This window comes from Phyllostomus hastatus, unplaced genomic scaffold (genome assembly GCF_019186645.2).
Source record: "Phyllostomus hastatus isolate PE091 unplaced genomic scaffold, TTU_PhHast_1.1 phas_contig_195, whole genome shotgun sequence".
NCBI lineage: Eukaryota > Metazoa > Chordata > Mammalia > Chiroptera > Phyllostomidae > Phyllostomus > Phyllostomus hastatus.
Genome location: NW_025333706.1, coordinates 1,140,908 through 1,168,077, shown reverse-complemented (window position 1 = coordinate 1,168,077; position 27,170 = coordinate 1,140,908). Strand labels below are relative to the sequence as shown.

The 27,170-nt window shown below is 40.3% G+C and overlaps 1 protein-coding gene across 10 annotated transcripts in view; it reads right to left on the bottom strand.

Annotated features, from left to right (window-relative positions):
* The window catches only part of SECISBP2 (SECIS binding protein 2), a 49,842-nt gene that overhangs the window by 17,984 nt on the left and 4,688 nt on the right, over positions 1-27,170 (bottom strand). For 8 of the 10 annotated variants that reach the window (XR_006785137.1, XR_006785139.1, XR_006785138.1 and 5 more), the window contains 12 exons: positions 24,514-24,763; positions 23,300-23,423; positions 21,528-21,760; positions 16,271-16,352; positions 14,556-14,764; positions 11,388-11,510; positions 9,855-9,944; positions 8,459-8,591; positions 3,587-3,753; positions 2,846-2,966; positions 1,269-1,425; positions 392-612 (listed from right to left, as the gene is read on the bottom strand). Coding sequence is in view for 7 of the 10 variants with exons in the window: in XM_045833876.1 (XP_045689832.1) it covers positions 392-612; positions 1,269-1,425; positions 2,846-2,966; positions 3,587-3,753; positions 8,459-8,591; positions 9,855-9,944; positions 11,388-11,510; positions 14,556-14,764; positions 16,271-16,352; positions 21,528-21,760; positions 23,300-23,423; positions 24,514-24,763 (1,910 nt within the window). In the remaining 3 variants the exon portion in view is untranslated. The remainder of the gene's footprint in view (positions 1-391; positions 613-1,268; positions 1,426-2,845; positions 2,967-3,586; positions 3,754-8,458; positions 8,592-9,854; positions 9,945-11,387; positions 11,511-14,555; positions 14,765-16,270; positions 16,353-21,527; positions 21,761-23,299; positions 23,424-24,513; positions 24,764-27,170) is intronic. The other 2 variants (XM_045833878.1, XM_045833882.1) reach the window with 1 other exon arrangement.

The window sequence follows — 27,170 nt, the reverse complement described above, 5'->3', positions numbered from 1 at the left end:
GGGGAAAAATGGAACAACTGTAATAGCATAATCAATAAAATATATTAAAAAAAAGCAAAATGAAATGGACAGAAGCCCACTGCCTGGCTGCCAGTCACAAAACCTCTGTGGTGTAAGTGACATTGACTCTCTCTTGCTCCAATGCAAACCAATGCCATGCCCAGCAAGCCATATAATGGAACACATACTTTCTTGCTGCCAGAGGCCTGCAGGGCCTGGCTAGAACTATGCCATGAAGACTATAGGGGCTTGGTTGCCTCACAGAGTAAGGCATGTGGTGGGCACATAAACGCCAGAAGCAAATTACTCAATTAAAAGGAAACACTGCCCATGCCTCACTGCTGACTAAGGCATGGTAAGCAATGTACCGGGGTCAACAAGGCACCATTACCTTTCGACTGTATTTTCTCACAGTTGGGAGAGATGATGACGCACTTCAGCTTTCTGAGCTTCAGATGTTTGAGCACCTCCCTCAGCCCCAGCACAAGCCGGCGTTTGGTCTTGGCTTTGACGGGATCTTTCTGGTACATACGGTCTTGGAAACGGACCAGCTCTTTGAGCAGATCCGTAACACAGGCATCCACCTCTTTACTGAGCACCTGGCTGCAATAACTAAAAGCAACGTTAGATGACATCAGCTTTCTGCTGACTGTGACGCTGTAGGTTGCTCACATCCCACCTCAAGAGAAATGCAGATGACACAGCCCCACTCAGGAAATCATACTTTGACGAGCAATACTAATCAAAAGTGGGGTTCCTGACTTAATAAAAGATAAGGACTGAAGCACCCTCCTACACTGCCACCTACGAGGGATAGAAGCTCTACACACCCTCCTCTACCATGACTTGCCAAGTGTGCCCCTATTGTGTCCATTCCCTGTGCACCTCTCTTCCTGAAAACACCTGGAGACTCTGCCCTGAAAGAAAAGTGTGGTGTGGAGAAGAGCTCCCTAAGAAATTATATGGAGAAATTAAATCATGAAAGGGAACCCAAATGTCATGTACTGTCACTCATCAGTCATTCCCAACTGGAAACCTGGATTTATAGGCACCTCTGCCATCACATCAGTAGGATGACAGACCTCATAGAAGCAGATTCAGTAGCCCTGACCAGTGGTATGACTAAGTACCTGGCCACTTTTACTGGAAGGATAAAAACATGGGCCCAGCTCTCCGCTTTCCAGTCTGAGCACATCGGGGTGAGACAACTCTCACCTAAGGCCAAAGTAAGCATAGCACCCCCTCCCATCCCCTAAGAGCTCACTCACTCCCTGAATCTTCGGCTGTGGATCTTGGGGCAGCTGGCACCTTCAGGGACCAAGTAGCAGGTTGCTGCCTCCTTATCGATCTCAGTTTCCAGTGGCTCTTCTGAGCTGCTCTCTACCGCAGGAGTGGAGCACAATGACACTTCTGTTTTCCCTGGACCTTCACAGGAAAAAAGTTATGGCCCACGGCGTTTCGCATAGCACTGTCACCAGAGCAGCCAGATGCAACCCATACCCACCTCATTCAAATACAGCTGCTGAGCACCACAGTTGGCAGCAGAGTGATGGGAATGACTTTGGAACAACAGAAGAACCTAGCAACTTTCTGTTCTGCCTGAAGTGTCTTCCTAAACCCAGTTATTTACTTTTACTGTGGGAAAATATTTATAAAACTTACCATTTTAACTATTTTTAAGTATGTGGTCCAGTAAATGAAATTTATATTTTAATTTTTTAATTTAATCTGAAGTACCTATCAGGAAGTGTTAAAAACAGGATGTGTTCTGAATTTTTTGCACCTATATGCTTGAGACTATTCTTTTATCAAATAATCCTTAAATAAGAGCTAAACTATAATATCTAATTTATAAGAGCCCCCTCACAGGGTGTGTTTAAACACATCAGACAGGATTCAGTAATTGCTACAGTCCACAAATGTTTCCTTCTAGAGATTTCCAGAGTGCAAGTGAGGTATTAGCTCACCAGAGAAGGAATTCAGGAGCACACACACCAACCAGGATGGCAGACACAATAAAGACTATGTCTTTCAAGATGACCTCTCCCCACTGTAGGTGGAACTGGTAACACACCTGAAAGCCACTGGCAGGAGCCTGAGGCTGGACAGCATGGACCCAAGTTTGCAATCCACCCAGGGAAATGCCAGTAGGAGGGAGTGCCCATACCCTCCACACACCTCAGTGATTCTGCATCTAATGGCACCATGGCACGTTTGTACAACTAGACTCTGTGCAGCAATGACAATTGGGAATTGCCCCTATGGGCCACAGTCATACTGCTGGCCAGGGGGCACCCACTGCAAGATGTCCTGGGAAGGAAGCCCAAAGGCCTAATAGTGCAGCTGTGGTTGAGGCCAGGCCTTGGGCTGAGACACCAGGAACAGTAGGGCTGCTCTGTTCCTCAAGTTAGTGCTGTGTTCACTTTGTGAAGTCTTCAAGCTATATCCTTAGGACTTGTGCACTTTCCTGAGTGTATCATTCAACAAAAAGTTTACTAAACACTTTCTTTTTAAGATACTGTATTTGCACTCATGGGAAGCAGCTTTGCAGTTAGTGGGATAAGTTCTCAAAGCTGCTTCAAGTGGCAAGGACCATCTAATGCCATACAGATGAAACTCAGGGGCCTCATCCCCTGTCCCTCACAAGCCCACTGCCCATGTGGACATCCTCTTACTGTCAAGTTTGAGTCTAAAAAGGTCTGTATTCTCAGGGTTCAACGCTGTTTTGCTTTTACCACAAAGTAGCCAGAGGCTGGCAGAATTCTGGGTGGTTTGCTGCACACAGTTGCCCCACTGAAGGATTCTTTAAGACACAACCAAAAGAACTAGGTAACTAAAGGCTCACCCTGTTCGAGAGCCAGGTCATCACCGCCATTCTCTACATCTTGCATATCGTCAACTGCTGGGCTCACAGCATTTTCTTGGAGACGCTGCTGCTTTCTCTCCTCCCGTTCTTTCAAAATAATCTTTAAAATTGAATAAATGATTAAAATACCTAAATATCTATACTTACAAATAAGGTCTTCTTCAACTCAAGGTTGGCTTACTGGCAGTGTGCCCATCTATGCCTTCACAGTGGCAACATGACCACACCCCCACCCCATCCTGGGGGGCTGGGCCAGGAGCAGCATATCCCTCACTCAGGTGCACTGAGCAGGATACATGCAGCCTGGATTCTGATGCAACACCTGACCCCAGACAAGACACTTGTTCCCCATCTGAGACTGACCACACTCCACAGGCGTGCAACAGCCCTGATAGATTATCTACCAGGAAGTGTCCAATGGTCATTGAATCTGAAGAGCAGGCAGATCCCTCAAGTAGGATGAGGGAATCAAGTGAATAAGGAAAATATAACTCCTTCCATTTTTCATTTTCTGTCCATGTCACTGCAAAGTATTTTTAAAAATGGCTCCCTTCCCAAGCTAGTAGCTGAGGCCACCCCACTATGTCACTAGATGAGTAAGGGATCGCTTCTCAGAGAATCACTAACACATCCTCTAGAAAATGAAAAACTAAAACCTGAGCTGAAAGAAGTAATTCTGTAGGTTTTCTAGTGCCCAGTTTGAAATGCAGCGCCACTCACCTTCTTCAATGAGGTAGGCTTCTTGGCCTTGGGGACCTCCCTCTGCTTCCCCTTCTTCATCAGAGGAGCACTGGAGTCCAAGGGGTTGTGTGGGGTATTCATCTGGCTAAAGCGATGGCCCTTCTTCCCTGATGTGGCCTCTTTAGAGAGAACGGGAACTGCCCCCACTGCAACAAAGTGAGGACACATGCCTCAGGGAGGGCTCCCTGCAGGAATCAGGGGCTACCCATGCCATCCCACCAGTCCCCACAACCCTATTCATCCTCATCAAACTGTCCCTGAGACATTCTTCTAAATGGCAATGGTTGTCATGTAACTTAAGTGTTTTTTCGTAAGAATCCAAAAAAAATCATCAACTAATTCAGGAAGAACCATTTTCCTATCCCTATCATGAAACCTGCTGTTTCTCAGTGAAGTCTACTAATGTGTGAACTTATTTTTTGACTGAGGACATTTCTGGTAGTTTGGATTTACAATGATCCTTTTGAGTAAGTCTCTCTCCACCACTCTCAGTTGATACCACCTTTGCAGAAGTCAGCTACTGGTTACCATATGCATAATTTTTATTTTGTAATGTTATAAGAGTCTTATACCATTTCTAGTTGATTCTTTTGCATTTTTTCACAAATAAATCTATTTTCCCAAATCCCCTCATGTGTTGTAGGTAAAAATCCCTCCAATGTGATTATGATCACTACTCAATGGTTCCACTGCATTCTCTGGCTCTGCTCTACTTTCTACACCTTATTCTTCCTCCCAGGAAACAGTTCATTTGTGTATACTCCCCCCTACTTTTTAATTAGAAAATTTCCAACATACACCAAAGAAAAGAGAACAGTGTAACAGCAAAATCTATGTCCAGCTTCAACCATCAATATTTTTCCAAATGTATTTACCCAAACTCCTTAAATGTGGAATTTAGGTTATTAGTATGTTGTTAATCAGGTGTATCCATTAACTCTCTCCTGTGTGACTCCCTGCTACAGTGTAGAATGTGTCTACTATGCCCCTGCTCCGGTGCCATTTCTAGCCTTGGCTATGGCACAGAAATTGGCTACGTGTGGAAATGTGCTCTTACCATTATGTTTAGAATGTACATGTAACTGGCTTGGCTCTTGACATCAGCTGTTCTTGAAAAACAACACCGTAACAACCCTGCTTACATCTGCTTCCTCTCCCCATCTTTGATGCCAACTGTGAATTCAGGACCTCAAGTAGGCTCCTGCAGTATCTGCTACCCAAGCCCACCAGCACTGGTCACTCCTGTCTGCAACCCTGCACCCTACTACTGCCCTGTGACTCTCCATTCTGCTAACAGTAGGCCTGGGGAAGAAGGGTCTCCAGAGGAAAAATCCCAATAAAGGCTCTGGACTAAACCTTCCCCTCCATTTTGCCCTCTGCCTCCTGCCCACCCTGGTACTTCCCCGTGTAGCCCTGCATGCCATGCCTCCTGTCTCCAGGACTTGAGAGCATAATAAACTTTGTTTTTTTCTTGAGTTTCTCCTATGTCTCCTCTTATAGCCACACCTGACTGATCACATCATCAAAAAAATACTTAACAAGGTCCTGGAAGACTTGCTCAGTCAGCTGGAGCACTGTCCCATGCACCAAAAGGTCATGGGTTCGATCCCCAGTCGGTTGGGACATGTACTGGAGGCAACTGATAGATATTTCTCTCTCATTTCAATGTCTCCCCACAACACCAAAAAAAAACCCAATAAACATATCTTTGGTGAGGATTAAATACAACAAAAAACTTAACAAGCCCAAAGCTAACTGTCAAGGAAAAGCTGACTTGCCCATGGGAACAGGAATAAGGTGAAGATAGTAGAGCAGAACCAGAGAATGCAATGGAAGTTATCAAGTAGTGACCATAATCACATTGACTGGAGGGAGTGTTACCTACTGCACATGATGGAAACTGGGAAAATATACTTACGTGTGAAAAATGCAAGAGAATCAACTAGAAAAGTACCAGTCTCTTATAAGGGCCTTGTAAGATAGTTAGAAGATATGCATATGGTAACCAACAGCCGACTTCTGCAAAGGTGGTGTCAACAAAGTGGTGGCAAGAGACTTTTCAAAAGGGTCATTGTAAATACAAACTACCAGAAATGTCCTCAAACAATGAGATCACACATTAATAGTCTTTACTGAGAAAGAGCAGACTTTGTTATAGGGATAAAAAGATGGTTCAACTTTCACCAAAGCACCTGGATTGGTCTGAAAACATTAATACACAATAACAGCACTATAGGCCTTTACCAAACAGAAGATGAGTTGAGAAAAGCAATTTGAAGAAAGACTATCTAGGAGGACAGTGGTCCCAAGCTTTGGTATAAAGTAGTCCCCTGAAAATAGCAGTTTTGCTTCCTGCAGTTTCAGTTACCTGTGATCAACCACAGTGCAAAAAATGTTAGATGGAAAATTCCAGAAATAAACAATTTGTAAGTTTTAAATTGTACGCCATTCTGAGCAGCGTGATGAAATCTTGCACTGTCCTGCCTGGGACATGAATCAGTCCTTGGTCTAGCATATCCATACTATACGTACTACCCACCCGTTAGTCACTTAGTCGCTTAGTCTCAGATCAGCGATGGCAGTACTGTATTGTTTGTTCTCAAGCAGTCCTTATTTTACTCAATGGCCCCAAAGCATAAGAGTAGTTTAAAATTGTCATCCGTATGCATTATATAGGAAAAAAACAGAGTGTACACAGTGTTTGGTACTATGGTTTCTGTGGTTTCAGGTATCTACTATAGGGGAGGGAGTTCTGGAATGTATCCCTCATAGATAAAGGAGGACTACTATATATAAGAATTACTCAGACATGTAATGCATGAACTGTAGATCCTGATATAAATAAAATTACCAAAATTGCTTAGACAATGAAGAAAACTCAAATATAGACTGAACAGAATATGCAAACAAGAAATAATCATTAATATTATTAGATGAGAGGATGGTCGGGTGGTTTAGTTAAAAATAAAACTATCAGAGATGCTAACTGGGGTATTTACAGGTAAAATACATGTCTATGAGTTGCTTTAAAATACTTCAGGAGAAAAAAGCTTCTTAACCATTTTCTTGATTACCTACTTTTTCTTTTAAAAATAAATTAAGAAACTGCCCCAGAAAGAAGAAATATACTTAAAAGACTATGGTGGTAAATGTGCATATTTCTTTCCCTGACATGTTGCAATTATAACTGTCTTGGCGCTATCAGAAGACATTTCAGAGGGGAGAATGACATTATAAGAGCCAAGTCAACACTGTTATGAGCTGCATCCCATGGACCGACAGGTAATTCACTTCTATGAGATGCAGCTTTGGAATGTACACGGCACTTATGTATCATATTTCTAGGTAAACAGTATCATCATATCTGCTTCTTAAAACCATATTTAAATAACTTTTTGAAATGTGGTAAAATATATGTAACATACAATCTACTATTTTAACTGTTTTTAAGTGCATAATTCAGTGGCATCAATTGTGTTCATAATGTTGTACAATCATTACCATTATCCATTTCCAAAACTTTTTCATTCCCAAACTGAAAATTTGTCCTCCTTAAACAATAATTCTCTATTCACCCTCCCCTCAACCCCTGCTAGCCTCTACTCTACTACTGTCTATTAATTTGCATCTTCTAGAAATTTCATCTAATGGAATCATACAATATGTTTCCTTTTGTGACTGGCTTATTTCGCTTAGCATTATGTTTTCAACTTTACCCGTGTTGTAGCAGGTGTCAGAATGTCCTTCCCTTTCAAGGCTGAATAATATTCCATTGTGTGCATAAATCACATTTTGTTTATCCAATCAGATACACATTTGGGGTGTTTCCACCTTTTGGCTATTATAAATAATACTGCTATGAACACTGGTATACAAGTGTCTGAGTCTCTATTTTTAATTATTTTGGATAAACAAGAGTGGAATTACTTAGTCCCATGGCAATTCTATATTTACCATTCTGAAGAACCACCAGACTGTTTTCCAAAGTAGATGCATCATTTTACATTTCTACCAGTAGTGTATAAGAGTTCCAATTTCCCAATGCCTTGCCACCACCGGTCATTTTCGTGCATTTGCTTATAGCTAGCTACCAAAGTATGAAGAACTACCTCATTGAAGTTCTGACTTGTATTTCTCAAATGGTTAATGATAATCTTTTCATTATTCAGTAATGGTGCTACTGGCCATTTGTATTTCTTCTTGAGGAAAAATGTCTTTTCCAGTGTTTTTGCCCACTTTTTGAGTTATAGTTTTTATATTTTGTTGTTGAGTTACAGTTCTTATACCTATTCTTATGTTCTATTAGATATAGATATTAAACCCTTAGCAGATACAACTTTCTAATATTTTCTCCCATTCTGTAACTTGTCTTTTCATGTTCTTGAGAATGTCCTTTGGTACACAAATGTCTTTAATTTTGGTGCCCTATCTAAAAATTCATTGTCTAATTCAAGTTCATAAAAATTTACCTCTGCCTTCTTCTAAGAGTTTTATGGTTTTAGCGCTTATAATTAGGTCATTGATTCATTCTGAGTTCATTTTTGTTTATGGGGTAAGGCAGGCGTGCAACTTTATTCTTTAGCATTTGCAAGTCCAGTGGTCCTAGAACCAATTTTTAAGAGACTGTTCTTTATTCTTTTAATGAACTCAGCACCCTTGTCAAAAATCCAGTGGCCATACATATGTGAGTTTATTTCTAGACTATCATTTCTATTCCACTGGTCTGTGTCTGTCCTTATTCCAGTACCATACTGTTTTGATTATAAATAACTTTGGATTACAAAAGAAAAATCACCAAAGAGTGTACCTGAAAAAGATTTACAATCATTTAAGATTAAAAACCTCTTTTACCTGAAAACACCACTGCTTTGGAGGCCTGCTTTGGACTCTGGGAGTGCTGCTTCTTTTCCAGTGCTGTCAGCATCCCCCCCAAGTCCAACTGCACTGGAATTTGGCTCTTCTTTCCACCACTTTTAAAATTATTCTAAAAAGTTCAAAAATCAAAAGTTTATAATATTTTACAAACTGTGCTTTTGTTTTATGACAAACAAGTCATATAATTAAAGATAAAATAGATTTAGAGACTATAAAAATCTTAAAAATTAATGTAATTAAAGAGAAAAACCCAATCAATTGTACATTATCTGCCAATATTTCTACCGTGGTTATTGATTTCCTCCCTCTTCTTTCACAACACTGGGTTTACATTAAACCACCTACAATTATGTATACATCTCCACTAGGAGTAGTAGTGCATATCTACAGACAAGAAACCAACAACTGTATAAAGTCTTTGGCTACAAAAGTTCGTCATATGTGAGGCTAATTGGTCAGTATTATTGCCTCTTTAGCCCTATTCATACTCTAATTGTCCAAGTGAGCCAAACAAATGCCACGAAATCATGGAGAGACAGCCAAAAATTAACACAAGTCCAAATCACATCCAGCAGTTGAGGGCTAAATTTAGACACAAAGTTTGATATACTCTAAACAAACAGTACTTCTGACATAGTTGTGAGACAGTATAAAAGGCTGTACAGGCAGGTTGCCTCATTGCTTTAGCACTTTTTCTCCTGTCTACTGTTTTTCTCCCTGACACCAAAACCCACTGGCTGAGGACTGCAGCACAGGTGGGCTACAATGTCCAAATTATAACATAGTAGCGCAAAGTTAATTCACACAAGGGTTTAGCATTTTACTTTTCACAAGTGTGAAAATAATCACATTACTCTGATAGGAAAAACTTACAATGAACATTCCGAAAAGTATACAAGTTCCCCATTTAGATAATAACCATAAATTCATTCCTGAATCCACAGCAGGGCTGAGGTACAAGGACAATCTTCTCTTCAGGTTGTTCTGACTACTTAAGAGTGAAATTTAGGTGGCTCTGTTATTTCCCTCTGTCAGACATTACTGCCTCACAAAGGAATTCTTGTTTCCTCAATAAACTGAATTGTTATTTTTTCCTTTGAATCAAAGCTTCATAGGCAATATGTATTCCACTCCTTTCTAATAATAGCAGTGCTTGGTATCAACAGTCTTATTACACAAGTGATGAAGTGTTTTAGTTTAAAAGCAATTCTGCTTCAACATACTGAATGCCCTCCTGCAGTGAAGGAATAAATCAAAACAAAACCACAGTTTTCCACACACAAAGAAGTGTGGAAAGCAGTCTTTCCTCAAGAGTTCAGTTTAGCAGGAAAAGTTAAGCCTAAAGCAATTGTGGTTTCACTCTAAAATTTACCTGTGGCTGCTGTTTAGATTGAAATTTCGGTGCCTCTACTCTGTCTCTTCTTTCAGATGCAACTGCCAGATTGGGAAACTCCTCAGCATCCTAAGTAAACCACACACCCTTTAGCACTTCATAAATCATGAGACTCAAATATGCCCAAGTTAAGCCTTCTCCTTGTTCATATTTTCTACGATAAGCTCCCACAGAAGTATTCCAAGGAGATACAAAACAGACCCAAAAATTATAACCTAAGGGCTTCAGCTTAATTTTACTATTAGAACCAATTTAAAGACCACAGTTCCAATCTCCCTCTCCAGAAAGCAAGAGCAGGGGCCCCAAGGGGTAAACAGAGCTGCCCCTAATGACCACGGCATGAGAATGTTCAAGCACCCTTCCTTCTATTAGGCTTTGCATCAGGAAACCCACCCATCCAGACCCAGAGGATGTAAGTGTCCTGTCATGTGTGCTGATCCCAGGCTAAAAAATAGAAAGAGGGATAAAGGGTCTCTAAACAATGTTTATATCATTTTAAAATGTCTTATATGCTTCTGTCAAAATTTTAGGTGCCTTGGAGAAGTTATGTGAGAAATAGAGACAAAAATATGAACTCTTTACTGGCCCAAACCATAATGCTCTGCCATGGTCATAGGTCTGCAAACACAGCTCCACTAATCTCAAGGAAATGTTCCAAACTCACAGGTTTGTGAGAAAGCCTTGGCTTAGGCAAGCCAGGCATCTGGGCAACACCACTGACCCTTCTGTGGTCACCAGAAGCCAGGCTGCTGAGACTAGTACTGTAGACCTGTGAAAACCATGGTCAGAGCCAAGGACAGGGCCATTCTTGGAGTAGCCATGACAATTTAAAGAGCACTCTTGTATATCCATGTCATTCTTGTGACCAGGGCCCACAACGGCTCTCTGGTATTCTAAATTTCTCTTTCCAGTGAAGCACATTATAGTAAGATTTCTGGATAGAAAAGGAAGCCCTGCAAAAGCCAGCATGCCAAAGCAAAGATTAAAAAAAAAATAGGTAAAGAAGAGACTTAGGGGTAAATAGTAAGACTATGGTACACTATTCGATTTTAATATATGTAGCTTTGTCTCTAGATCAGAGGTATCAAACTCATTTTCACTGGGGGCCACATCAGCCTCCAGGTTGCCTTCAAAGGGCCAAATGTAATTTTCAACTCCTTAACAGTTAAGGAGTAGTTAAATTTATACGGTCCTAAAATTACTTTGGCCCTTTGAAGGCAACCGTGAGGCTGATGTGGCCCTTGGTGAAAATGAGTCTGACACCCCTGGTCTAGATCAAATTCATTCATTCACTCCAAAATTTGTTGAGTGCCTGCTATGAGATAGGTACTGTGTCGGGACCTAAAAATGAAGATGTGAGGACAACAGATAATGGCTATTTTCTGTAGCACTAGGAGAATGATGATTAAAGAAAATGTTGAAGATCTTCTCTTAGAAAATCAGTATGAACACACATTTCTATTAAGACAGAACCATATATTATACCACACAAGGGAAGAAATAAATATATACTTCAATCCTTGGTGGCTCTTGAACTGTCAGGACTTCATATTTTGATTTAGACTTTTCTTTCTTTTTCTTATTCTTTCTTGAGGCTTCATTTTGCTCAGGATCACCACCTTGTGTTGCTTTGGACTAGAACAAAACAAAACCATGGGTTTTTGGGACATTCAACAGAATGTTTAATTCCATGTATGAGAACAAAATCAAGATATCAAGTTGTTGCCCTGGCAGGTGTGGCTCAGTGAATTGAGTGCCGGCCTGCAAACCAGGGAGTCTCTGGTTCAATTCCCAGTCAGGACACATGCCTCTGTTGTGGGTCAGGTCCCTAGTGGGGGGACACAATGTGTGGGAGACCACCACACATTAATGTTTCTCTCCTTCTCTCCTCTCCCTCCCTTCCCCTCTCTCTAAAAATAAACAAATACAATTTTTAAAAAGATATCAAGTTGTATAACTATATGGAGATTTTAGTAAGACTTTGCCTCCTTATTCTCTATTTTCCAAAGAGCCAGCATTCAGGAGAATAATTGTGAAGAAAAAAAAAATCGATGAAAACAGTTGTTGCATTCATTATTTTGAAACTGGTAGATGCAGACATAAGCCGGTTTTCACCCTAAGGAGGCCATGTTAATAATTCTACTAATTCTGACCTTTTATTAATCCAGGCGTGCCATTTCAATTGCCAGGACCCAGGGGTTCCTAAAACTGACTGCACATAAGAACCACCTGTACAGCCTTAAAATTAGAATGTCTGGGCCTAACCTAGACATCTTGAATCTGACTTCACCCCTTCCACCCTTCCCACAGCCCCTGACCTTTCCTTAATCAGGTCCAACACAATGGCCTCAGGGCTTTCACACACTCACACTTGGATCAAGGCTAGAACTACACCCTCATTTCAGCTCCAGAGTCATCCCATCCCTATTTGGCCTCTCCCTCTACATTCTCCTTGGAGCACTAATTGCTTCCTGACAGCTTCTGCACCTCTCTGCACAGTGCTAGTCCTTCTGCATCAGAATGGGGCCTGAAGAGGATGCCTTTTTATGTTTGGGGCCCTGCTTTATTCCCCATGGTAACTTATCTTCCCAGCTAAAAGCCTCAGTGGCCATTAAAACAAGTGTTTATCTATTGACCAGGAGAAGCTGTCCACAGTATTTTGTTAAGTGGTAAGGCAACTTTTAATGTATATACAATGACCACAATTTTGTTAAGGGAAAAAAAAAACCTCTTTGTTTATGTTTTCAGAAACCTGAGGTAGCATACATACCAGGTTGTTAATACAGGCTTCCCTGTGGGCACCAAAGGGCTGTGGAAAAGATGACCTTTTCCATAATTAGATCCTTGTAGCACAATACTTATTCTTTTGGTAATAAAAATTTACAACACCGAAAGTTTCAAAGGGGAAAGTCATTAAGACCCGTATCATCCCTGCTACGTAAAATATAAAGCAATCTAGGTTCGAAGATTAGAGGAGATCTCCATTTTATCACCTTTTTAAAATGATTCTTAGGAAATAAAAAATCTGTTAATTCAGTGTTAACTGCCTATAAGGAAAACCACTTTGGAGAGTGACTTGATTGCTGCAGCCAGAGAGCCCTTTGCCGCTGATACTGAGAGGATGGTGGGGTCTCAGGGCCCATGGCCTCTGGATGTACTCAGCTGGGGTCTTACTTGCACCTCCTATGTCCTCAAACAAATGCACAAAGCTGTGCAGAACAGCATACAGGGCTGTCTTGCTATAACCATCACCTGTACACATTTTCTTAATCAACCAAGCATAAATGTGCAGCTCCTATCTGTGCAGGATGTGACACTCGGGATACACTAGGGATATCAAAAAGTACCCTCATACCTCAAAAGACTAGAAACCATTGTACTAAAGAAATACAACTGTATTTCAACCTACAAAGAATATAAGGTCGGTCCAGAAACAGTACAGCTGTTGTTAATGTAATGAGATCAGTTTATATGACATCCATATAACCTGGCAGCCATGGAGAGTGGACTGGAATGCCCATAAGTGAACAATGATGACTCCTCTGTACTAGTCAGTGGGGGTCATAGATACCATTGAGTTAAGTGTGTGTACTGTGTGGCCGCTGCCTTCAAAATGACTGAGTAGAGCAACGAATCTGCATCAAATTCTGTATCACACTTGACCATTCCTATGCAAAAACTATCCAGATGATTCAGAAAGCCTTCTATGGGCAATAATTGGTGATTGGTGGCTTTATCATGACAATGTACCCGCTCATGCATCACATTTTGTGCAGATCTTTTTGGCAAAACACCAAATCACTCAGGTGACTCAGCCACCATACAGCCCAGATTTGGCACCCTGTAATTTCTGGCTTTTCCCAAAACTAAAATCACCTTTGAAAGAGAAGAGATTTCAGAACATCATTGAGATTCAGGAAAATACAATGGGGCAGCTGATGGTGACTGGGAGAACTGTGTAAGGTCTCAAGGTACCTACTTTGAAGGAGACTAAAGCTTCATTGTCCTATATAAAATGTTTCTTATATCTTGTATCTCTTTCAATAAATGTCTCTATTTTTCATATTACATGGCTGGTTACCTTCTGGACAGACCCCATTATCAGAACACTGAAAATCAAGAACAAAATCTAGACCAATGAAAAAGGCTCTTCAAGATACAAGTCTAGGGATCAATAAAAATGACAGTTTAAAATGATAGCTTAAAATGATTTGACCTGAAAGGAAAAAATAAATTCTGAATTTCTATCTTATAGTATGTAAGCTGCAATCAACCAAGAATTGGTAGCATAATCAAATGAATGCAAAAATTTGGGACTGAATTATTGTGCAATTAGTGCCCTAGTCAGTAAAAGTAATTTAAATTCAGTAGACAAAAGACTGGGAGAAAGAATGGAGCACTAGAGCATACACTTCTGCCAGCGGCTCTCCTTTAAAAAATTCAAAATGGTCTACAGATACGTTAAGACCACTGGTCTAAAACATATATCCTCACTCATATATGAAGCTACTACTTATATCCCTTGACTGAGGTCCTGTTCTTTCTTCCAGGTCCAAGCACAACCAACTCAGATGACTGACCACAGTATAGAATGAAACATTTTCAGTCAGGATTTGAGTAAAAGGAAAAAAGACCACCCAGCAGTACAGGGGACCCACATTATTCAAATGTGACACATACCTTCTTAGTTGAATGGCCAGTGTATTTCTCTCTGTTGTAGGAAGAATCCAAAGATAAAACTTGTGAAGATGAAATGCTACCATTTTTAGGATCTGCTGATGAAACAACTGTCTTTAGGTTTATCACAGAAGTAACATTTCTAGGGGCTGGTGACGGTTCTGTTGATAACGTCTGACGGACAACATAACCCATTGGCGTCCAGGATAACTCTGCTCAGAGATAACCACAATTGGGGAATAGTCTCAGCAGTAAACAGAAACTCCTTAGAAATTCCAAACATGCATCATGTGAGATAATTTACTTAGAGCATAATTAAATTTAGGCTGTTGTTCAAAACATCCTCTTGGAAACTACAATATTCACCAAACTTGTGTTTTCCTTGGATCATGCATGCTGAATTAAATTGTTAGGTTAACTGATCTTCCTAGAAACAGGTTTTCACTTAGGGGTGGTTCAGTTAAAAAACAGCAATCTTCAATTATGTCCACATGGCAAACACACAGAATTAATGAGCTAAAGATCAAATGTTCGCCCTACTAACCTTGATGTGTATCTTTAACAGAAGTCAAACGTCACTAGACTTCAGCTATCACAATAATTGGAAATTTATTTCTTTTTAGGACACAGGCACAATCACAGTCACACTACTCCTTAGGTGCCCATGAAACTCTATATACAGACAAAACAAAAGGACAGCTATCAGGACATGGACGGGTCATGTTTAGCAGCCTATGGCTACCTCAGACCATCAGACAGATTGGTCTTGTCACCACAGAGCTACACATCTTTAAAGCAGTCTCTAAAGTGAAGGTCTTTGTACCAAACATGAGAATGCAAGAGAAAACACACCTGTGGATAAATCAGGAATACCTTTGTAAAAATGTCTCCTGTTAGGACAAGCTACTTATAAAAATTTCAAAAGCAGACTCCACTGAACACTCTCCGAATATATTACTTTTAGGCCAGGCCAGGCCAGACCAGCAGTTCTCAAAGTGTAGCCTGAAGTCAAAGTGTAGCTTGAAGTCAAAACTGTTTTTCTAACAGTATAAATGTGTTATCAGTGCTCCCTGCCCCTACATCCCTACTCCCCTTTCTTTTCTCTCTCTTTTTCAGAGACTACAAAGGTAGGACAGTGAAATAGCTAAATACCAAGGCAGATCTACTGGGCCAACTGTTAAAGAGTTGCAAAAATATAAAAAAAGGCTGCGCTCCTTACTGTCTTAATTTTGGAAAATAGTTATTGTTTATAAAAGTGCTATTTAACATGCAATGGGCTTATTATTGTTATTTTATGTGAATTAGTAAGTATTTTTTAAATTTCTGTTAAGCTTCAGATATTACAAATACTGACAGACGTCTAATAAACAGAAGCTCGGTGGGGCTGTTTAAGGGGTATTAAGGGGTCCTGAGACCAAAAACTTTGAGAACCTCTAGTACAGATAATACTTAATGAAGATGTCATTTTTGAGTTGATAAACTTTTTCAATGAACCAGACAAACATTTCATTTAGAATTCTTTGCTATCTTACACTCCTTACACATACATGTGGGATCTCATTTACTTTAATCTTTTAACAACAATGTCAGTTTATCAACACTTCAACTGCCTTGAAGAAGGCTTTAAGACAAAAATATTTCAGTTGCACTGGACTAAAAATGGAACTTAAAAAACAGACAACTGATTTTTAAAAATAATAAATGGTAGCCACTCTTACCTCTTGTACACGAAGAGGGATTGGTATCAGCATTATCAGTTACAGAGTCAGTCAAATTATTATTTTTCACCACCATTTCACCCTAAAAAGCAAACCAGTTATTTTCTTACTATTTCAAATTAAAAGTAATCATTTAATTTTTAAATATAGCTTCCCTTGTCATTCTTAAAATCTTCAAAATATATGCTAATTAACAATTCCAAATACGGATATAAGGGGGATAAATGGTAACGGAAAATAATATAATAAAAAATAAACTATTATGTCCTGGCTGGTGTGGCTCAGTGGACTGAGTGCCAGCCCGTGAAACAAAGTATCACTGGTTCAATTCTGTCAGGGGACATGCCTGGGTTGTGGGCCAGGTCCCCAATAGGGGGCGTGGGAGAGGCAACCACACATTGATGTTTCTTTCCCTCCTTTTCTCCCTCCCTTCCCCTCTCTCTAAAAATAAATAAATAAAATCTTTAAAAAAAAAACTATTAAAAAATTATCCCTCCAAAAAATATTTAAAGTTGATGCATTTGCATGAGAAAAGAAATTCCAAAGACCTAAGTACATACGTGAAAAGTTCAATTACTTCCTCCTGCTAAATCTCTCTCCTTAGAAGAAAACCATCCACTCTCTACAGCTTAGCTACTAGCATCTCTCTACTTCTTTGCCTACGATTTATATACCTATGTATCACTTTTATTTATTTATTTTTAAAGATTTTATTTATTTTTAGAGAGAGGGGGAGGGAAGGAGAAAGAGGAAAAGAAACATCAACGTGTGGTTGCCACTCATGTGTCCCCCACTGAAGATCTGGCCTGCAACCCAGGCATGTGCCCTGACTGGGAATTGAACTGGCAACCCTTTGGTTCACAGCCCGTGCTCAATTCACTGAGCTACACCAGTCAGGGTCCCTATGTATCACTTTTACATAGATCCTAATAATGGGATCAAAATGAAAGTAATCATATAATTTTAAAATACAGCTTCTTTGCCATTTTTTAAAGATTTTTAAAATTTATTTTTAGAGCGAGGGGGAGGGAAGAGAGGGAAAGAAACATTGATCTGCAAGAGAAACACCAGTTGGGTTGCCTCTTGCATGCCCCCAACTTGGGACTTGGCTGGCAATGTAGGCATGTACCCTGACCGGGAATCCAACCAGTGACCTTCCACTGAACCACCCGTTAGAGCCCTTGCCAGTCTTAAAGTCTTCAAAATATATGCTAATTAAAAATTCCAAATACCTAAGTACATAATGTAAAAAAGTTAAAGTACTTCGTTTGGTCTGCCAATTCTCTCCCTCTCTAAAAGAAAATCCACCCATTGTCTACAGCTTAGCCAGCATCTCTCTACTTCTCTGCCTAGGAGATAAATACCCATCTATCACTTTTATATAGATCCCAATACTGGCAACTCAATCAACTTTTGAAAGATCAACATATTACAGACAACTTTCACAGCAGCACAGATATGCCAATACCATTCTTAAAACTCCCATGTCCCACAGGAATGCTAAAACATCATTTACCAAGTCCACACACCAAAGTTGCGAAGTCCACAAAGATAACAAACAGAAGAACTGTAATAGGTGCCTGCTTTTATAAAGACAGAAAGCTTCCATATGCATGGAACGAGAAACCCTAAAGACGCTGGGGTGGCAGGCAAGTACATTAAGAGACATCTCAAAGTGACCGGCAGAACTGAAGGTAAAAGGAAACTGATAAATTCAAATTTGAACAGTATAACTTCACAAATTTACCCATTTTGCCATTTTTTATATCTGAATCCAGTAATAAAAATAAAATCATTAAAACACAGCCTGTTCTCTTAGTGTATGTGTATAAATAAATAAATAAAACTTTTATGCTCATCAAGGCCAATGACACACTAGAAGTGGCTTACCTGTTCAAAAATGGTTGAGTCAACTATATCACTATCAAAAATCCAGTGCAAAAGTTGTTTTCAAAGAGTATTTAAAGACATGGAAAAATGCCAAAAACTTCGAAAACTTCTAGGAGAGGCCCATACATATGTATAATCCCCCACATGTACAATTTCCACAATGTACCATTAACAAAAGATTAAGTTATATTACATTAAATTTGGTCTTCTCTTGGCTATACAATTTCAATTTTCTTTTTTCTTTGGCTATTCAAAGATGTTACTAGTATAATCAGGAAAAAAGTTTTTCTTAAAGGGATATTTTTAAAAATATATTTTATTGATTATGCTATTACAGTTGTCCCATTTTCCCCCCCTTCACTCCCCTCCACCCTGTACACCCTCTCCCACACATATCCCTCCCTTTAGTCAAGTCCATGTGTCATACTTATAAGTTCTTTAGCTTCTACATTTCCCATACTATTCTTACCCTCCCCCATCTATTTTCAACCTACAATCTATGCTACTTATTCTCTGTACCTTTTCCCCCTCACTCCTTCTCCCACTCCCCTGTTGCTAACCCTCCATGTGATCTCCATTTCTGTGGTTCTGTTCCTGTTCTAGTTGTTTGCTTAGTTTTTGTTTTTGTTTTTGGTGTGGTTGTTAATAATTGTGAGTTTGCTGTCCTTTTACTATACATGTTTTTTCTTTATCTTCTTTTCTTAGATAAGTCCCTTTAACATTTCCTAAAATAAGGGCTTGGTGATGATGAACTCCTTCAACTTGACCTTATCTGAGAAGCACTTTATCTGCCCTTCCATTCTAAATGAAAGCTTTGCTGGATAGAGTAATCTGGGATATAGGTCCTTGTCTTTCATGACTTGGAATACTTCTTTCCAGCCCCTTCTTGCCTACAAGGTCTCTTTTGAGAAATTAGCTGACAGTCTGATGGGAACTCCTTTGTAGGTGACTGTCCTCTTATCTATTGCTGCTTCTAGGATTCTCTCCTTCATTTTTACCTTGGCTAAAGTAATTCTGATGTGCCTTGGTGTGTTCCTTCTTGGGTCCCATTTCTTTGGGACCCTCTGAGCTTCCTGGATTTCCCGGAAGTCTATTTCCTTTGCCAGAATGGGGAAGTTCTCCTTTATTGTTTGTTCAAATACGTGTTCAATCTGTTGCTTTACCTCTTCTCCTTCTGGTACCCCTATAATTCAGATGTTGGAGTGTTTAAAGATGTCCTGGAGGTTCCTAAGCTTCTCCTCGTTTTCTTGAATTCTTATTTCTCCATTCTTTCCTGTTTGGTTGTTTTTTCCTTCCTTCTGGTCTACTCTATTGTTTTGAGTCCCAGTTTCCTTCCCATCACTATTGGTTCTCCATGCATCTTCCTTCATCTCTTTAATGGTAACCTGCATTTGTTCATCTAATTTGCACCCAAAATCAACCAATTCTGTGAGCTTCCTGATCACCAGTGTTTTGAACTGTGCATCTGATAGATTGGCTATCTCATGGTCGCTCAAAAGGATGAGTCCTGGGACATTGATCTGTTCTTCTGTTTGAGACATGTCTCTTTTTTTTTTTTGGTCTGGTCGCTCCTGTTACAGTGAGGGGCAGAGCCTTAGGTGTTCGTAGGGGCTGGGCACCCCAGTTGCTAGATTGTGATGTGGGGGCGGGGGCGGGAGGGAACAATGGCGGTAGCTCTGTTCTCCTGGGACCTCAGTCCCTTCTCTGGGATCCTGGGATCCTGGGATCCAGTGCTCTCTGCGCTGGTCCACAATCGCTGCTTCACTGGGTCCGCCAACTGCCGCTTGCGAACTCAGGGTCCACCCGCTGCGATCCTGCGTGCCCCAGATGCCTTACATGCTCCCGGTTGCCTTTTGCGCCCAGTTCTCCCTGTTCTCTGTGCGCCGAGACCTGTGCCCGGCTGCTCCTCTCCGCCCCTACCGGTCTGGATGAACAGGTCTACTTCAACTTCTTGGCTGTCCGGCTTCCATTCAGATAAATTCTCTGTCAGTTCTGGGTGTTATTCTGCCTCTAAATTGTTGTTGTTCTAATCTTGGTTGTGCGTGGAGGTACGGTGCGACCACCTATGCCTCCATTTTGCCGGAAGTCCTTAAAGGGAAATTTTTTTTAAAGATTTTATTTATTTTTAGAGAGAGAGGGGAGGGAGAAAGAGAAAGAGAGAAACATCAATGTGCGGTTGCTGGGGGCCGTGGCCCGCAACCCAGGCATGCGCCCTGACTGGGAATCGAACCTGCAATGCCTTGGTTCGCAGGCCGCACTCAATCCACTGAGCTATGCCAGCCAGGGCAGAGGGAAATTTTTAAAAAATGCACACACAATTCAAGTGTGAGTATATAATAGAAATAACAAGTAAGTACATCTTCTCACATAGCATGATGTACCTTACTTCAAGTACACATACACAGTACTCACCTCTAACAGGTGACCATGACATAAAGTGTCAGTCATACTGCCATTCTGTTCTACTTTTGTACAGTGCTCATGGCCTTGGATTTATCCACTGGCTGCCTGTGACCAAATCATGGAGCCCCTCAACTGCTCAGCTCTTCTACATACTGCACTGGGCCCAGAAGGGTCACTCACCTGCCAAATGAAGACTGTGATTCTTCTACCCCCATCAGCCTTCCTCATCACAGCCATGCAACAAGAAAATGCTGTGGGGACAGTGTATGTTCTACACACTGTAAGCCATTATCACCCAGGCTTGGGGCTTTAGTGTCCAAGCACCCAAGAGAAGGGCAGGAAATGTCTTTTCAGGAGGTACAATCAGGTAAGCTGTTTTCTTCTTTCTCCTTGCCTTCACATTGAGAAGTACCTCACACCTCCTTTATCAGAAATCTGTCAGAAGTGATTTTAGGGACTAGTAACCTGATAACTTTTTTTCCTAGAAGTCTCAAATCAACCTGTTTGAGAGGGAAATGGCTTGATTTGGTGGACCAAAACTTTGAGATCAAGTGGTGAATATAGTATAATTTAAAATTACTAAGTGGCAGTCTGAATGCACTTTATTGCAATTACTTTCAGTGAATTTGCTGTATCATTAACAAGAGAGGTACAGATAAAAAGTCTGGAAAATCAGAAATTACACTATGGAGTTTTAAATACTACTATTTGAGTAAATAAAATCTTGTTGTCTATATGAAAAAGTGCTGTCGAACACAATGCTACGAGTGAGATATTCACAATGGGCTATCTAACCAGCTGGATTCATGCTAGAATCTTCTCCTGTACCTTTTAGCTAACAGATAAAATTAAGTGTATTAGGTGATTCTTTGAAAAGAGCAGCACTAGGTATCACAGCCTCACTATAAATAGTTCACACAACGAAAGAGAAAAAGGGAAACAAGGGAAAGGAGCCTGTACTCACCTCTGTACTCAACACTGGAGCGGGTTTCACCACTTCTCTCACAAGAGAAGTGTCCGTAGAGGCAGAGTGTGAAGGTCCCCACTTGGGCTGTTTTGGTGTCTCTAATATCTCATTGTTCTCTGCACCCTGCAGTTTAGGAAAATCCAACCTGGTAAATTCAAACTCAGGTTTGGAGGATGGTCCACATTTTTCAATGATTCTGGATTTCCTGTCTGTTCGTTTAAAATAACCATCTGTATTTACAGAATTAAAAGTAGGAGGAAATTGTTAATGTTTGATGGCCCTGTACTCATGCTTAGTTGCAGAATAGAAAATCTACTGCTAATGATGCAACATGTTATTGTCAAAGAAGCCTAACTTTTGCTAGTGCTATTAACCTTCTGTGTAACAATGTAAACATATATGCCCAGAAGTAGCAATTTCTCTGGTTGGGCCACCAAGCAAGAAAACCAAAATACTTTAAAAAAAATTTTTTAAGATTTTATTTATTTATTTTTAGAAAGAGGGAAAGGGAGGGAGAAAGAGAGAGAAACATCAATGTGCGAGAGAAACACAGTTGCCTCTTACATGCCCCCAACTTCTCCCAACTGGGGACTTGTTCTGAAATCCAGGAACGTGCTCTGACTGAGAATCAAACTGGCAACCTTTTGGTTTACAGGACAATGATCAACCCACTGAGCCTTGCAAGTCAGGGTGACACTCAGAAAATCTCAGGAGTAATTTTAATATTGATGTAATAGTTACCTAAACATGACTGTACAGCTGGGCAGTTTAATTATCCTTAATACACACTTTAGAGTTTTGCAAATTTAAAGAGACATCAACAAATTTCCTTTAAGTAAGAAACGTTCCCTATTTTAGTTTGCTAGAACAAACTGGAGGAAGCAAGTAGAACTGAACTTATAACCGATTTCCTATCTTTTTCCTTCAAATGCAAATGAATAACGATGTCAGTTACAATGCCATAAAGTCCCTATATTTAATCATAAGGCCAGAATTATTATTGTTAAATGCTCAACTTTCCTATCACCTTTTCATGTACCAATTCACGAGTCAATACAAAGAGAAAAATGTATATACCAAGTAACATAAATTATACCTATAAATAAACGATAGACCTTTCCCAGTAAGTACACCATTACAAAGGTTTTAAATCACTATATAAACAGGGGATGCCTATGATCAAATTGCACTTGTAAATAAATTACAGGAAAAAACAAAAACACCATGTAAAACCACTAACTTTCAGCCATAGACCAGAATGGTAGTTTCCAAGCCCAGAGTAAACATGACTTCTCTCAAGAATAAAGTCAGTATCCTCTGAGTAACTACTATACTGCCCCAGGTTTGGTATTAAGACAGAAGTGAAGTCATAGACAAGCTGTCCTACCTATTAAGAAGTGTTCCAACAGAATACTACAGAAACTGTGTCAGAAATAAACATGGCCAAATATAGTACAAAGGATATGGTTGTGATCTGCTTTTATTTAAAGATGTGTTTTGAGCTTTGTGGTTGTGACCTACTTGCTATGTGACCTTAGATAAGTTCTTGTGTAAAACAAGGTAAATAACATATTAAGGGCACATCACAGAGCCCACACAACAGGTCCCCATCCCAGAAGGAAAGGCCTCCTGGATCCCACAGGACATCTGATGGCCTCGCCTTTTCACAAAAATAAACCCACAGAAACAGCTGTCCAAAAACAGCAAAGGTTCTGTGATGGGTGGAGTAGGTTGACATAACACAAAGCATAGAGTTTGATATTTTTTACCTGATTTCAAATTAGTGTCAGCACAAATGGACATATGATGTGAGCCTTTTACTGATTTTGTATCAGATAATATAGTTCCATCAGCCTTCTTATTGTCAAACTTTTGTTCGTCACACATTTTTTTCTGCAGGAAAAGATGAAAAAGTAACACAAATTAGGAAAACTATAGTTGACCCTTGAATGAGGAAGCTCAGGGCACTCCCACCCCAGCAGTAGACAACCTGAATATAACTTCTGATCCTGTAACACTTAATAGCCTACTGTTGACTGGAAGCCTTACTGATAATATAAAGTCAATTAACACATAGTTCGTATGTGATGTATATATTATACTCTTACAATAAAGTGAGCCAGAGGAAAAAAAAAGTAAAGTAACAGGGTTTGTCTGCACAGTTTTTTAAACTGTTACAAATCTCCTAAAAGTTTTCCAATATATTTATTTTAAAAATATTCACATATAGCCCTGGCTGGTGTAGCTCAGTGGACTGAGTGCCAACCTGTGAATCAAAGGGTCACAGGTTTGATTCCCAGTCTAGGGCACATGCCTGGGTTGTGGGTCAGGTAGTAGGGGGTGTGTGAGAGGCAACCACACATTCATGTTTCTCTCCCTCTTTTTTCCACCCTTCCCCTCTCTCTCTAAAAATAAGATCTTTAAAAAAATTTTTTTTAAATCCACATAAGTGGATCCAGTGGCGCATTTCAATCTCATGTTGTTCAAGGGTCAACTGTACCACTATAAAATAGGTTTAAAATTGCAAATATGCAAGTACAGTCATACCTCGGTACTCTCTGCTTCAGAATTCATCAAACTCTTGACTTACCGAATTTTGATGAGAAAAAAATGTTCAGCACTTGGCTCTTGCTTAGGCCTTGTCACACTTGCTAGAACCTGTATGAGTCACGGCATCGCCCCACAAGAGAATATGCTTCATCATTCAGTACTCGTTGGTTTTGGAACTCATCACAAGTTCCAGAACAAATTAACAATGAGTACCGAGGTACCACTGTATTCACAACTCAACCGTTTTAAAAAAGGTTAGACCAAATCAATTCTTAAACACAAAAAAGATGAGTAATGCTTAAGTTAATGCAAGAACTGATCAGTTCTTTACATGTTAAATGCTAACATGACCAACAAAACCACAGCACTCCTGGCTGGTGTGGCTCAGTGGATTGAGTAACGGTCTCCAAACCAAACCACAGCACTTACTGACCTTAAACAGGGCTTTTGTGTCTTGTGGGAGAGTGGTCATGTGCTCATACCGCGGCTTCACCCTCTGAAAGCCTTGGTAATGACCGGGTTGATTGTAATCATACTGGGAGCTAGGCACTGGGCTAACATTCTGTGTAGACTCCGGGTTGTAAGGAGAATAGGTGTATGGATGAAGAGCCACCTCAGATGATAAATAGTGATGTGGAAACGTTGAAGCTCCAAAGGCCATATCTTCAGGATAGAGTTTCTGCCTAAATAGAAATAGTAAATTTTAGTTACAGATTTCATATCACAAGCCACGGAGCTTTAATATTTTACAATAAAAAAAAGTTAAAAGTTTGCCCTGGCTGGTGTGGCTCAGTGGATTGCATGCCGGCCTGCAAACCAAAGGGTCACCAGTTCAATTCCCAGTCAGGGCATAAGCCTGGCTTGTGGGCTAGGTCCCCAGTTGGGGGCATGAGAGATGTAACCACACATTGATGTTTCTCTTTCTTTCTCCTTCCACTTTAACTCTCTAAAAATAAATAAAAAGTTTTTAAAAAAGTTAAACTTGCATTACCTTTGAGGTCATTCATTCTGCATTGAAATAACTCTAATTAAAAGCCAAATAAAACCTCTGGGCCTTTCTTAACCTGCAAAGACAGATGCTGACCTAGTTATTTTTACTATTGGGCTGGAACATCTTTGAGAGGACCCTACTATAATGAGCATCAGGAAAGCCTATGGATACCTCAGCAGCTTTTCACTTTCAAGATGTCCAATATTTGGGAAAGCCTCTCAGCAACCTTGGCCAAAAGGGACATTGAGACTATTCTTTTTACAGAGGACCACACCACCCAAATCCAACCCCCCTCCTGACAACCTGCAAGGCCTGCCTCCTGGAGCCTCTGGGTGCCCAGAGACATCCTGCTGCAGCCCTTTCCCTGTTTCAAGCCCACCACATCCTGTGTTCTGCTGACTTGCAGGGTCAGAGCTACAAAAGGGATGCTTCAGGCATGGTGGTAAAGGAATTACACATCCTGCTGACCAGATGGACACTATCTGTGATTGCTCTAATTTGCTTAAGCCTGCTAGGTTAAACCAAAATACAATATAACAGTGATTTTTCAGCAAATTTGTATATGGCCAGAGGATTCAACCATTTTGCAATGAAAGCCGATACACTGACAAAATGCTAGAGTTGAGTTAAAACATAAATCACAACCTTTTCATCCCTACAACCCAGCACTAGATGTTTCTGTGAATTTCCACAGCTGAAAATTTTCTTGCAGCAAATCAGTGAAATCCCAGCATGCTAGTCCACTGAAAGGCAGGAAAATCCAAAGCTAATAAATGGGACATCCTATATGATCTTCCAACTGTCCAACCATCAGGAGATATGGGCCCAGGTACCAAAACTCTTATTAGAAGTCCTATTTCTACTCTGCTGCAAGTAAGAGCCCAAAGAGAAGGAGAAAGGGAGTCACTGTGACCAAACTGGACTTAGAAGACACCCTTAAGAATGGTCACTGTCCTCATTTTCATGCAGTACTTAATCACAGACTGTCTGGTATCAATGCCTATTAATTCATATTTTATAGGTTTAGATCTTGTAACATCTTTTACTTATCAACAATTTATTCTAGTAATGAAATTTTCCTAATTAAAATTCAAACAAAACCCCTTTATTAAACTTTTTCTGCTCCACAGACCATCTGGCTAGGGCTGCTCTTTGAAGAGAAGAGGGAGTTTCCAAGCTGCATCCCACTCCCCAAATGCTAACACTAGATGTGACTACCCATTTTATTTATTTGATGCTCAGAAAATCTAATGGGGCTCAGATGAAGGTGAGAGGAATCTGTTCTTTACAAGATAGGCAAAGAAGATGGGTTGATAGAAAAAAGCAAGAAAGACTGTCTCAAGTTCAAAAACTGGATAAATGAACAGACCAATACAATTTAGGTAAAGAAGAAAAAGAGGGCAGATCCAATGGTCGCTTTTTACATTTATTTTTACTAACTGATTGATTCTTTTGGGGGGGGGGGTAGGGGGGAAGGGAGGGACAGAGAAGGGGGTGAGAGAGAGCCAGAGAGAGAGGGAGGGAGAGGGAGAAAAACACACTGATTTATTGTTTCACCTCTTTATGTATTCTTTGATTGCTTCTTGTCTGTGTCCTGACCAGGGATTGAATCTGCAACCTTGACACAGTGGGACAATATTCTAACTAAATGAGTTATCTGGCCAGGGCCCCAGTGGTGGTTTGAAGACTGCTGTCATCCAGAAAATATTCACCCATGAGTTAGCAGAATTTGGCTTGGTCCTCGCTCTATCACAACCTAGTTTTCCACTTTGGAGTTATCACTGGTCCTCCTTCTTCTGAAAAGTTGGTATTTTTTTCTGTCCATCCAAGGTAAATACAATTATATGCAGAGAACAACTCTTCAAATGGCTTGTCTGTAAAATTCCAGTTGCCATAAACTGCCCAGAGGACCCTTAATCATAGTAACACTATCTCCTTTATGCCCACTGCCTTATCCTGCACTCGTTCCCCCTCAAAAGCAGCAGCTCATCTCTGGCAGCTCATCAAAAGGCTGAATGTAATTTCAACTCTTTAGTTAAGGAGTAGTTACATTTATACAGTCCTAAAATTATTTTTGGCCCTTTGAAGGCAACCACGAG